Below are 13,390 nucleotides of genomic sequence, written 5' to 3' on the forward strand. Positions count from 1 at the left end.
ACAGTCTAGACTTCTAGGGTCTCGGTTGTCACAGAGAAAGTTGTTCAAGCACAGTGCGCGCACACACGGAAAAGCATACACGCGCACATGGCAACTGGGATTGAAGACTTGGCAATTTACAGTACACTAATCCAATAATCTTGAACATGAATCTTGATATACCACAAAACAGTGCAATTATCATACTTTTCACAGATTCATGATATTGCATTAATAAACAGTAATAATAGCTTGAGACCATACCATTGTATAAAACCCATATGCAGAGAACACTTAGCGGTTTGTGGGAGAGCTACAGTAAATTGGCTGTCTGTCAGTTGTGTATATGAAAAGCAAACCAGAATGAGGTCTAAAACAGCACTGTAGACATTACAAGGGACATAAGGGCTAACCAAGTGTAACATGCTGGGTCGTCCAAACCAAATGTCAGGATGTCCAGACTATGTAAAAACTCCATCAGGCAACACACTTGGCCAGCGCTGATGGGTGTTGTATGGGTGTTACTGGCACCACAAGCGTAGAGGTATGAGTCAGCCGCAGACAGCTGACTGACTCGTCACAGCCAACAAATAACCATTAAGTAGCACTAGCATCTGTGAGGTATGATTCATATCCAAACGCAAGGAAAACACCACAAACCTCTGGCCTATGCTAATTTTAGTCGATTTCACACAGTTTACTGTATTCTCTTTCATACCATAAGAATTTAAGTAATCACAAAAATGTCAACATTCCACAGCATATTGAAAAATAGAAGGGATTGAGACAAAAAGGATTTAAAGCTGTTTGAATAAAAACAGCACACTTTACGCAACTGGCAGGGCACAATACTGTAGTCTAAAAGGAGAGTATTATGTCCAGGGCACCCAACTCCAGCCATGGCTTGCTGGTAAGCTCTGAATGACCTGTTTATTTGGACTGTATGTCTCAAGCTTCTGGGGAGATTAGTGAATATGCTTTGTTGGAGTCTGGCGTTATGGACTACACAGCCAACATAAGCACCAGTATCTGCCAAATAGTCCAATGTTTAGACAATATACACTATTTCATATTGACTCCTCACAGCAATTTCAATTAAGAGGATAAAGCATAAGGAATAGGTTAAGGATTATTTTATTACTTACCAGTTTGTACAGTTTCTACCATGGAAAAATAACATGTAACATGAGACTATATTTACAATTCCATTTTTACAAAATGTCTTTACAAGATGTTTTGCCGGTTCAAAAACACTAGACTAAAAACACAACACACACACAAATAAATAGACATTCACTGACTGTTCCACAACAAATATTTCTACAGTCAAGAACATAAAATTCCATAATTTCCACATAAAAGGTATAATTTCATTAATAAACATGATATATTATCCCCCATATAAGTATCTGTTAATGAAACATTGCTAACATATCCAAGAGGTAACAGACCTGTTCATGCCTACAGAACACTAACGTTTGACATGCAAAACCATTACAAGCATTCCATTTGAAGCTTGTAATTTATTTACAGTTTTAAATTCAAATGTTCTACATGCAACATACTATGAGAAATATTCTGGGTTAAACTACACTGGTTTTAGTTACATTATTCATCACTACATAGGGTATGCCTAAGCGACATCTTTTTACTTGGTAAAACAAAATAAATAGGTGAACACGCGCCTTTCTCAATGAATACATGATTGTGTTTTACAATTGTATGCCGTTCTCGCCACTGTTATTAACGTGTCTTCAGTTTAGTTACCATGATATTCAAACAAAATGTGATTGACTTTTTTCTTGTCCTTTTATAATCTAACAATCTTTGAGTTCTAGATATACAAAGATATACAATTGGAATTGATAAAATACTGTTGCTTTGTTATTGTTTCTATTGGAACAAACAGTTTGAGAATTCCTAAACCAACTTAGTCTTAGTGTCCCATAAATAACAGGAGAATGAACCAGCCAGTCCTAAAGAAAAGAGTCCTACATATCAGTATGCATCTAACCGTATGGAGAGTCCAGTCAGTGGATGGAATCAGGAAGGTCTGAGGGGAAAGCATTTGCTGTGCAGCCTGAAGGTGAACCCATTTCACATAGGTTGGGGTCAGATTTCATGGTCTGCTGTGTTGCTGTTTGGTTCCACACTGTATTCCCTCCCTGGGTGAAGGTGCTGAGAGACATTGGTTCCTGTCGCACTGGGTCTGATGGGTCAGGGGTCTCAATGTCTCTCCGCTGAGGACTTCTGGTGATGTGGGTGGTGCTGCCTGAGTCTGGGTCCTACAACACAACACAAATACATGTCAATTTCAGTTCCTAATGGTACTGCAGAATAATGATCAAAATAGAGTAACGTGTGGTCGTGCAAGAAATATACTGGTCATTGATGAAGATGTCACTGAAAAAAAATCACAGATTTTCTCAAATGAGCTATGGTATCTCTGTTTAAATCTAGCTGGACACAGTCATGTGGCTGACTACAGGAGAGCAACAGTCAGTGGTCAGTGAGTTGGTACTTACGGTGTTGAAGGACTGGTAACACACTGGGGGTCTGGAAGGTCTTAATGGTGGCAGGACCCTCACCTCCTGACGTCATCACCTGGACCTCCAGTCTGTAGTACGTGGCTGGCCGCAGGTTAGACACCACCAGCAGACTATGGTCCTGAAAGGGTTAACAGCACAACAGAAGACCATTAACCATCTTTGGTGCCACTGTAGAAAACATTATTTGACATACCAAATGTTGTATGTAAGAAGCATTCAGACACCAAGGATAAATCAAAGCTGATCTACTTTTTGGGGTCAAGAACTCACACTAATAACATTTTCTATCAGCTTCCATTTTCTTTTGTGAAACATTTTCTACAACTGTAAAGGATTTGAGCAGCAAATAAATTGTCCTCCAAGACTGGCTGAATACCTTTCTCACAGACAGACTGTTGTTTAAAGCATTAATCTTGGTTGGACTTCAGGGCTAGTATAACTTTCTGGTACCTGCATAACTTTTTCCCCATAGAAGTCTAGAGTTTTTGTCCGTTCTGTTGTTAAGATGTTGAATTGTCTGTTTAGGTAAACCTGGGCTACATCCCATACACCATCTGCTCTCTATTCAGCCACAGAGGTAAATAAACACTTCTCCTGATAAACTGAGTGTAGTGATGAGTGTTTTTATTTTTTTAGAGCTGCGAGCGGCTCACTGGGTGGCGCAGACAGGCGGAACGTGTTGTTGATCGAGTAGATTATGTCAAACAGAGGGTTTTTCAGCGCGCTCTTACAGGATGAAAGAGGAAGCAGGGAAGGTAGATGAAACATAGGAGGAGGAGAACTTCTAACGGGATCCCTCCCTCAGATCTCTGTGTATGATTGCACAGCACAGCTTATCTAGTTCTTCATGTAAAGAGGGCAATGCAGTGTATCCTTAAAACACCTCCACTCCTGGCAGGCATTGTATAATGCAATGCTGAAGATCACACTTATTTTTTCAGCACACAGAGGGCAGTGTCCTGGGAAAAGTACAATATATTCTTGATACCATTTTCCTTAAAATTTTGTGACCTACAGCAAAAGCAAATAAATTACAACAGCCACTTCCTGGTATAACCAATTCTAAAGTGAGTGACTGCATGTAACTTTCCATACAAGAATTTTCACTACAATAGTTATTTGAATATAACGGAGTTGAATAGACTTACTGGAGGCAGGATCTGGGACTGGGAGATGATGCTGTTGGGCAGGCTGTTTTGTCGGCTCTCAGTGGTGACCTCAGCCCAGGTGACCTGGAAGCCTGTGATTCGTTGATGGGCCAGGACCTGTGACACCCGCCACAGAAAGCTGCCTGTGATGTTTCCCTCGTGGATGGAGAAGGACGCTGTCAGATTCTCCGACTTAGCCAACACTTTGGGAAGTGGAGCTGCAGAGAGAGATCGGAATAACTATGTTGAAAAACACTCGTCTGATGGACATGTATTCTTGGCATAATGTAAACTGTATGTGCTAGGCTGGGAAGAAATAAGTCATAGTAAATAAATAAGGCAAAAATCTACTATAACAAGAGAAGAAGCAGCCTCTTTCAACAACCGTGTGGAGAGTCTTGGAGTCGGGCACATAATGCAACATGATAATAAGACTATGAACATAACATGACTTGGTTGTACTGGGCAGCTGACTCACCTTCCTCCCCAGGACAGGGGATGTGTTTGTGGCTCTTGCTCCTGATGGTGGTGCAGGACGGGGTGAGGAAGGTGGTGCTCTCGTCCTTGGCGCGCCTCTTGGACTTGAGCATGTGAACAGTCACTTTGTACTTGCAGGAGAAGAGCAGGCCCGGGAGGTTGATGTAGTTCTCCTGAGCCAAGAGACGCATTAAACGTTCAGAGCCCTGACATGATATCACCCAGGTCACGTCCCAGGGAACCACCACAGATAATTAAATACATGGAGCCAAGAGAGGATCAGGTTCCCTCCCTATGCCCTGGAACATGGCCCACATTACTGAACCACTTTGAACATTCACATGTTAGGGGTTAACCCACTAGTCCTCCATTCAAACTACAATGAAAAAAATATTAGATTATTTTGATGGGTTCCAAGTGTAACACAAATATAAAAAGGAGGTATCTGATAAAGACGAGAAGGCCAAGAATGCATTTTGGGTTCATTTGAAATGAAAATGACATGTTAAATTAATTACTTCAGACATTTCTTCCAGAAAACAGTGGCTGTGTGAGTGGCTGATCTTTTTTATTATGATTTCTTCAAATAAAAACAACCATACAAATAATATGAATGGCCGCTCCCATCAGTCTGTTCATTGGGTGAGCTCGTCCCCAGACGCCAGCAGGGCAAAGCCCTCGCCCCGAAGGGATTTTCCAATGGCGGGAAGGATCAAGCCCCGCCCAACGCCCGCGAGGGCATGGAAGCGAGCATACACAACCACCATGACCAGCACACACACTGCTCAGTGTGAAACCAAAACAAAAAAACAGAATTAACTAAATGCAAAACATACAATAATCCCATCCCCACCCTCACACCTGATTGGAGGACCTCAAACATGATACTGTGCATGTGTGTATGTATTTATTCCCACACTCATTCATTCCAACCTTCAGATAGACACAGATCAACCCATCTTTCTCATTAAATCATCATTCTACCATTTCCTCTCGCAATACATAACTTCATTCTACCACGGTGTCTCACGAGGGACTTCAAACTCTCCATCTGCAACATTTCAGTCCACATTTTCCCCAAAATAAACATTTTACCCAAGAGCACAATGATATTTCCTATTGACTGACTGTGGTCCAACCGCGCTCTGATATTGACATAACAATCATTCCTGGACCCGACTCCAAAAACAAGCCACCGATGGACAGTACCAAAAGATATGTTCTATTGCTTCGGTTTCCCCGTGGCATAGTCTGCACAAGGCTGACGAGTCTGCACAAGGCTGACGAGTCTGCACAAGGCTGACGAGTCTGCACAAGGCTGACGAGTCTGCACAAGGCTGACGAGTCTGCACAAGCTGACGAGTCTGCACAAGGCTGACTGACTCTTTTTGTAGCAATAATTTTAATATAATAGCTTAAATTGAAAAGAAAGGATTGATGTGTCAATTGTTGTTTTGTATATCAATTCATAAACCCGATGCCATGTTATTGGGACATCGTAAATCTGTGCCCAACCATTTTGAATTTTATGTGGCATAGTTCTTGACCGTAAGTGAAACTGACACATTTTACATGGGTCATTTTAAGCCATTTATGATTTAAAGTTTTTGGCAGACAAACTAAGTAAGTAATTTCCTCTTCCATTTTGTGACAGAACTGCAATGAGTTGTAATCATTTTGTATTGAGCATACATCTCCATACACCTTGATTAACTGCTTGTATGACAATTTTAACAAAGTTGTTTCCAAAGTACATCATAAACATGACACCTTATACTATACATTATCTTGAAAAACATGGGCTTACCCTCTATCAGTACAGTGAAGTTTAGCCATATTATTTGCTGTAATAAATGTTCTGCCTCTTCTGGAAGATAACATTTGAATTGTAGCCAACTCTGTATGGCTTAATTTAAAAAGGAGGATACTTTAAACAGGGTTCCATTGTCAATCCACCAAAAATTGATGGTCTGTATAACAGCAAAGAGACAACTTTTAAGGATTGGATGTGCCTCTCTTAGTGGCTCACTGGAATTAAATCTTCCATTTGTAATAACGACATTCTACACTAATAGTCGTGAACTCAGAGGGCGAGTGTTTTCTCTGATATGCAACAGCCCTGATTAAAAAACGAACCAAGGCGCCATGTTCACACACAAGAGACAAGGACAGCGCTGTGCTGGAATCCTTCCCAGGGATCTATAGAAAAAGGATGTGTATTTCCTAGCAACCAGAAAAGGGCTCCCTGAAGAATGTGTTGCTTGCCAGGCTATGCCATCCTGGAACAGCGCTGAGTTCAAACAGCGCACCCCACCCCCCACCCCCCACCCCCACACACACATACACACACCCAGCCCCTGCACCCAATGTGCTCATGCTGGGGGTGCATGGTCCATCATTCCCGAAAACATTGTTTTAGTACAGCGCACCATGTTTGGGCAGTGCACCATGTTTGACCACACCGACTGAGTCATAATCAAAACAGTCGCTGATTTACCCGCTGCAAAGCTGCACAGCAGGACTGAGGCGCTGAGTGGGGCCCTTTTCTTTACACTAGATGTCTTTTCTTAGTGCCAGACAAAAGGCTGGCGGGCGCTTTGCATACCACTGAGATGTAGGGGGTGACGATACCAGCATCGCTATTTTTTTTCCTTGACAAAAATGAAAACACAAAGCAGACCAAACTCTATGGTCCTTTAAAAACCTTCTGCACGTCAAATATATATTGGAAAATAAATACATGTGACTCTGAATGACAACATTCTGTTTGGTTCCGACACTAGAGCTGCTTTCATGAAGAAATGAAATCTGCTTCATGTTTTGAACAAGACACAGCCACACACACACTTGGCGCAATGACTGTACTTTGATAGAAGGATGATTTGGGATATGAGACAGACCTGTGTGACTGACTTCTCTGGTCCTCTCGTCTCGTTGTGACTGCAGTACTCAGGCATCCACTGGACATGGTAACGACTCACCAAAGGATCTGGGAGGAGAGGAGGAAGAAGAGAGAGATGAGAGTATTCAATGACCTGGTGCAAAAACAACAAAGGACCCGATGACAAAGACAATATCAGACATGATACTTGCTTGTTGGGTAAAATGATCTTATTGTATAATACATTATCTTACAATAACACCCAGTCAGACTGTCTGAGTACTCTCTATTAGTGTCCCACCATCCGTCTGATCTTATCTGTTATGAACTTGAGTGAAGACCCAAAAGCGGTTTTAACAGAAAACAGAGTTCTTTAATGAAAATACAGGAATGGCATAAATCCTCTTCCAACGTTGTCAGCGGAACAAAAAGAACGTTAGTATAGTGCAGGATGCTCCTGCCAGGCAGACTCCGACAGGACAGGACAAGGTGGAAGCAAACGAGACGACAGCTTGCTTCTGGCATCAAAAAACACAAACAAGAATCAGACACTGAAAGTAGCAGGAACAGAGAGAGAAATAGAGACCTAATCAGAGGGGGAAGAGAGAACAGGTGGGGAAGAGTGAAAGAGCTAGTTAGGGCAGATGTAGAACAGCTGAGGAATGAGAGACAGAGAAGGTAACCTAAAAAGACCAGCAGAGAGAGAGAATGAAGAGAAAGGACAGGAACAGACATAACAAGACATGACATTATCAGGCATTAACAGATGCTGCTGATACACTAGGCTGGTGAAACGCATTAAAACATGATTGTTACATTTCCTACTGTGACTCATTTCAACGTGACATTAATGTCAACATAATAAAAGAAATAAAAAGAGTTTGAACGACTAAATACGTACATTCAAATATTTCTCCTAAATGTTGTGTTGAATGATCTCATCAGCGGAACGTGGCCATGTTTAAAGGCCTACCCTCAGCAATGGTGAAGCAGCGCCAGTCTCAAACACCGGGTCCCAGCCCCAGTTCGCTTCATTACTAAACCGTAGACCCTCATTGCCTAATCAGCGCTGTTTTATGCTCCCATTGCCCCCTGATATTTGACAGGAATTATTATTCATCTGGCTGTGTGCGTTCAGATGTGAAATTATACTTCTCCGATTAATAATTGAGTTACGCTGTGTTAGCCCTTGGCAGGGGACTGGATTGCGGTCGGGAGATAAAAGGAGGCCTTTGAAGGTTTCGACACGGATCTGGTGTGCTCAGCCTCCCAGCAGTTTGGAAGCAGAAGAGAGGAATTAAGGGGAAGCGGGAAATTAGGGGAAAATAAACAAGATATGCGTAGCTGAGCTGACAGAGAAGAAGAGGTACGTAAAAAAAGGGAAGGAACATTAAAATCAGGTATAGAGCAGCGCGGCAGAGCTCGCCTCAGAAGTCTACTGACTGACTGACTGACTGACTGTCTGTCTGTCTGTCTGTCTGTCTGTCTGTCTGTCTGTCTGTCTGTCTGTCTGTCTGTCTGTCTGTCTGTCTGTCTGTCTGTCTGTCTGTCTCACCCTCTGAGACAGTCCTTTATAAACCTATGTGTTATGAAACAGTACAGATAGACATTCCTACTTGACCAGATGTGTCCCAATGTTGAGCTGCCTCAGAATGAGCGAGTGCAGTAATCAGCAGTGTTGAGTTAATCTGTCCCTCAGTCTGAAGTTCTGAACACAGTCTGATGAAGAGAAACCTGATCCTAGGCTATCAGGGACCAGGTTTCTCTCCCTCTCCTCTCCTTCTTCCAGTATAACCCGGGTGGTCAGACCCAGAGGCATCCATCATCAGCCCAGTTAGAGGCTGAGTCTGTGCCACACCATCACCCTCACAGACTAGGACTGCTTGCAGCGTAGCGTAGTGTAGTCATCCCCCCAGGCTAGGCCATGGAGCGAGCCCAGAACTAACTCCACAACACTCGGGGACTGAAAGCTTAGCCGACCCAGTCACAATCACTCAGCCTCCGGAGCCCGGGCCAGCCCTGCTAATCACTCTGGACCAGGAAGACTTCCGTCTCTTCATGGTCTCTTTCTCTCTCTGTGACTCAGCAGATGGCTTCTCCATCAGAAGCACCACTGGGCCTCTCCTCTCCACAGCCAGGCCAGCCTGGGCATTCCTGCCTCCACTCTGTGGAGTTTGGCTTGGGCGATGACATACACTACCGATCAAAAGCTTGGGGTCACTTAGAAATGTCCTTGTTTTTTTAAAAAAAGCACATTTTTCATCCATTAAAATAACATCAAATTAATCAGAAATACAGTGTAGACATTGTTAATGTTGTAAATTACTATTGTAGCTGGAAACGGCAGTTTTTCTATGGAAAATCTACATCGGTGTACAGAGGCCTATTATCAGAAACCATCACTCCTGTGTTCCAACGGCACGTTATGTTAGCTAATCCAAGTTTAGCATTTTAAAAAGGCTAATTGATCATTAGAAAACTCTTTTGTAACTTTGTTACCACAGCTGAAAACTTGTTGTGATTAAAGAAGCAATAAAACTGTACATCTTTAGACAAGTTGGGTATCTGGAGAATCAGCATGTGTCTCAAAATGGCTAGAAACAAATAACTTTTGTCTGAAACTCATCAGTCTATTCTTAATTTGAGAAATTAATGCTATTCCATGCGAGAAATTACTAAGACACTGAAGATCTCGTACAACACCGTGTACTACTCCCTTCACAGAACAGTGTCTCTAGCCAGAATAGAAAGAGGAATGGGAGGCCCCGGTGCACAACTGAGCAAGAGGACAAGAACATTAGAGTGTCTAGTTTGAAAAAAAGACACCTCGCAAGTCCTCAACTGGTAGCTTCATTAAATAGTACCCTCAAAACACAAGTCTCAATGTCAACAGTGAAGCGGTGACTCCAGGATGCTGGCCCTCTAGCCTTTTAAAATGAATAACTAACACAATGTGCCATTGGAACACAGGAGTGATGGTTGCTGATAATGGGCCTCTGTACGCCTATGTAGATTTTCCATAAAATAATCTACCGTTTACAGGTACAATAGTCATTTACAACATTAACAATGTCTACACTGTATTTCTGATCAATTTGATGTTATGTTAACTTCTTGAGTGTAGGGGGCAGGATTTTCGTTTTTGTCTAAAAAAAAACGTATCCATTTGAAACTGCCTATTTCTCATGCCCAGAAACTAGAATATGCATATAATTGTCAGATTAGGATAGAAAACATTCTAAAGTTTCCAAAACTGTCAAAATATTGTCTGTGCGTATAACAGAACTGATATTGCAGGCGAAAACCTGAGGAAAATTCAACAAGTGCTGTTTTTCCTGAAAGCTCTCTGTTCCATTGGATGCCTTTCCTCCATTTAAAGGGATATCAACCAGATTCTTTTTCCTATGGTTTCCTCAAGTTGTCAACAGTCTTTAGACATAGTTTCAGGCTTTTTTTTGAAAAATGAGTGAGAAAGATCACATCACGTCAGTGGATAGCTGGGTGTTTGCAGAGTTTTGCTTGCGCAACAGAGTGGGGCAGCTATTGTCTCTCCCTCTCGTATTGAAAAAGCTACAGTTCCGGTTGATAGATTATCGATTACATATTTTAAAAACAACCTGAGGATTGATCATAAAAAAAACGTTTGACATGTTTCTGTGCACATTACGGATACTATTTGGAATTTTCGTCTGCGATGTCTTGACCTCTCGAGCCTGTGGATATCTGAACATAACACGCCAAACAAATGGAGGCATTTTGGATATTAAAATAATCTTTATGGAACAAAAGGAACATTTATTGTGTAACTGGGAGTCTCGTGAGTGCAAACATCCGAAGATCAAAAGGTAAGCAATTTAATTTATTGCTTTTCTGACTTTCGTGACCAATCTACTTGGCTGCTAGTGTTTGTAATATTTTGTCTACTGAGAGAGCTGTTCTTACATAGATGCTTGTTATGCTTTTGCCGAAAAGCTGTATTGAAATCTGACATGCCAGGTGGATTAACAACAAGCTAAGCTGTGTTTTGCTATATTGCACTTGTGATTTCATGAAATACACACATTTTTAGTAATTTAATTCGGGCGCGCTGCAATTCAGCGGGTGTTGATGAAAATTATCCCGCTAACGGGATGGGTGCGTCAAGGAGTTAATGGACAAAAAAATGAGCTTTTCTTTCAAAAACAAGGACATTTCTATGTGACCCCAAACTTTTGAATGGTAGTGTATATTAGCAACATAACATAGTCCAGTGAATGGGACTTGACTGGCTTACCTTTGGAGCACGTCTTTCAAGGTTTCCATATTTTCGTAGGGGCTGGGGAACGGGGTCTAAGGAGTTGTGAATGTTTTAACTCTTACATGTCGTCCGTGTGTTTCTGGAAGATGACGTCAGGTCTTGTAAAACAAAATGTAAGGTTTCAACACTAATATATGAGAGAGGGCTCATATTAATTTATTTGGGACTGGGGGCAGTATTGAGTAGCTTGGACAAAAAGGTGCCCAGAGTAAACGACCTGCTACTCAGGCCTAAAAGCTAGAATATGCATATAATTAGTAGATTTGGATAGAAAACACTCTGAAGTTTCTAAAACTGTTTGAATGATGTCTATGAGTATAACATAACTCATATGGCCTGCAAAAACATCCAACCAGGCAGTGGGAAATCTGAGGTTTGTACTTTTTCAAGTCATTTGCCTATTGAATATACAGTGTCTATGGGGTCATATTGCACTTCCTAAGGCTTCCACTAGATGTCAACAGTGTTTAGAACCTTGTTTGAGGCTTCTACTGTGAAGGAGAGCTGATTGAGTCAGGTGTCTGGCAGAGTGCCATGAGCTCAGTCTCACGCTCTCCCGTGAGAGTTAGCTGCGTTCCATTGCATTTCTACAGACAAAGGAATTCTCCAGTTGAAACATTATTGAAGATTTATGATAAAAACAGCCTAAAGATTGATTCTATACTTCGTTTGACATGTTTCTATGAACTGTAATATGACTTTATCTGAACTTTCGCCTGGACTTGCCTGGCACCCTTGAGTTTGGATTTGTGTACTAAACGCGCAAACAAAAATATGTATTTGGACATAAATTATGGACTTTATCGAACAAAACAAACATTTATTGTGGAACTGGGTTTCCTGGGAGTGCATTCTGATGAAGATCAAAGGTAAGTGAATATTTATAATGCTATTTCTGACTTCTGTTGACTCCACAACATGGCGGATATCGGCATGGCTTGTTTTTGTGTCTGAGCGCCATACTCAGATTATTGCATGGTTTGCTTTTTCCGTAAAGTTCTTTTGAAATCTGACACAGCGGTTGCATTAAGGAGAAGTGGATCTAAAATTCCATGCATAACATCATCACTGTTTATTATGAGTATTTCTGTAAATTGATGTGGCTCTCTGCAAAATCACCGGATGTTAAATATGAACTTTATCGAACAAAACATACATGTATTGTGTAACATGAAGTCCTAGGAGTGTCATCTGATGAAGATCATCATTTTTTCTTTGGCGGGAAAAATGGCTGTTTTTCTGTGACTGAGTGCTGACCTAATATAATGGTTTGGTGTGCTTTCGTAGTAAAGCCTTTTGAGAAATCGGACACTGTGTCCGGATTTACAACAAGTTTAGTTTTAAAACAGTGTAAAATACTTGTATGTTTGAGGAATTTTAATTATGGGATTTCTGTTGTTTTGAATTTGGCGCCCTGCAATTTCACTGGTTGTTGCCGAGGTGGGATACTACCATCCCACATATCCCAGAGAGGTTTACTACAGCTGTCAATAAACCCCTCGTTGCCTTTTTACTATTCTTCAGCTAACAGAACACCCTAGGCCGCCATTCCTCCTGGTCCACAGTAGATTTAAACTCACCCTGTGCTCTTATTGCCCATGTCAAAGACAACCCGTTTCATTTAGCTGATCTACAATATCCAATAGCTTTTCCTACAGATTTATCTCAATTGAGAACCAATCATTTCCCGACATTGAGAAACCAATGCAGGATGCCTGATGAAGGGCAGAATGATGTGGTAATTACAGTAGGGTTGGCGCCAAGGCCCACGCACGCTACAATAATATGGTACGTACCCCCTCGGTTCTTCCAGTAAATGCGGACCTGTAGCTGGCCGTCCTGGTAGAAGGGTGTGCCCACCTCCAGAGGGCCGGCCGGGCGCTTGCCAAGGGTGGAGCCAACAGGCATCATAACCTCCTCCTTCTTGGACACTGGTTTCACTGGGTTGGAGAAGGAAAAGAGATTTCTAGTCCAGCTAATCTCATAGAATCTCCAAATGTAGCTGAAAGCTCTAATATGGGAAGGTTACAGAATGCTTAAACATCTATTATCGTACCAA

General features: G+C 41.8%; 1 protein-coding gene across 1 annotated transcript in view; it reads right to left on the reverse strand.

Moving 5' to 3' along the window:
* Nucleotides 1–1,097: 1,097 nt before the first annotated feature.
* Nucleotides 1,098–13,390, reverse strand: part of LOC135547445 (anosmin-1-like) — a 59,654-nt gene continuing 47,361 nt past the window's right edge. Inside the window, exons 9-14 of the mRNA XM_064976471.1 lie at nt 13,128–13,271; nt 7,054–7,142; nt 4,155–4,326; nt 3,677–3,894; nt 2,505–2,646; nt 1,098–2,264 (exon numbers count right to left, since the gene is read on the reverse strand). Of these exons, the coding sequence (XP_064832543.1) occupies nt 2,206–2,264; nt 2,505–2,646; nt 3,677–3,894; nt 4,155–4,326; nt 7,054–7,142; nt 13,128–13,271 (824 nt within the window). The 3' untranslated portion in view covers nt 1,098–2,205. The remainder of the gene's footprint in view (nt 2,265–2,504; nt 2,647–3,676; nt 3,895–4,154; nt 4,327–7,053; nt 7,143–13,127; nt 13,272–13,390) is intronic.

This window comes from Oncorhynchus masou, chromosome 10, assembly GCF_036934945.1.
Source record: "Oncorhynchus masou masou isolate Uvic2021 chromosome 10, UVic_Omas_1.1, whole genome shotgun sequence".
Classification (NCBI taxonomy): Eukaryota; Metazoa; Chordata; class Actinopteri; order Salmoniformes; family Salmonidae; genus Oncorhynchus; species Oncorhynchus masou.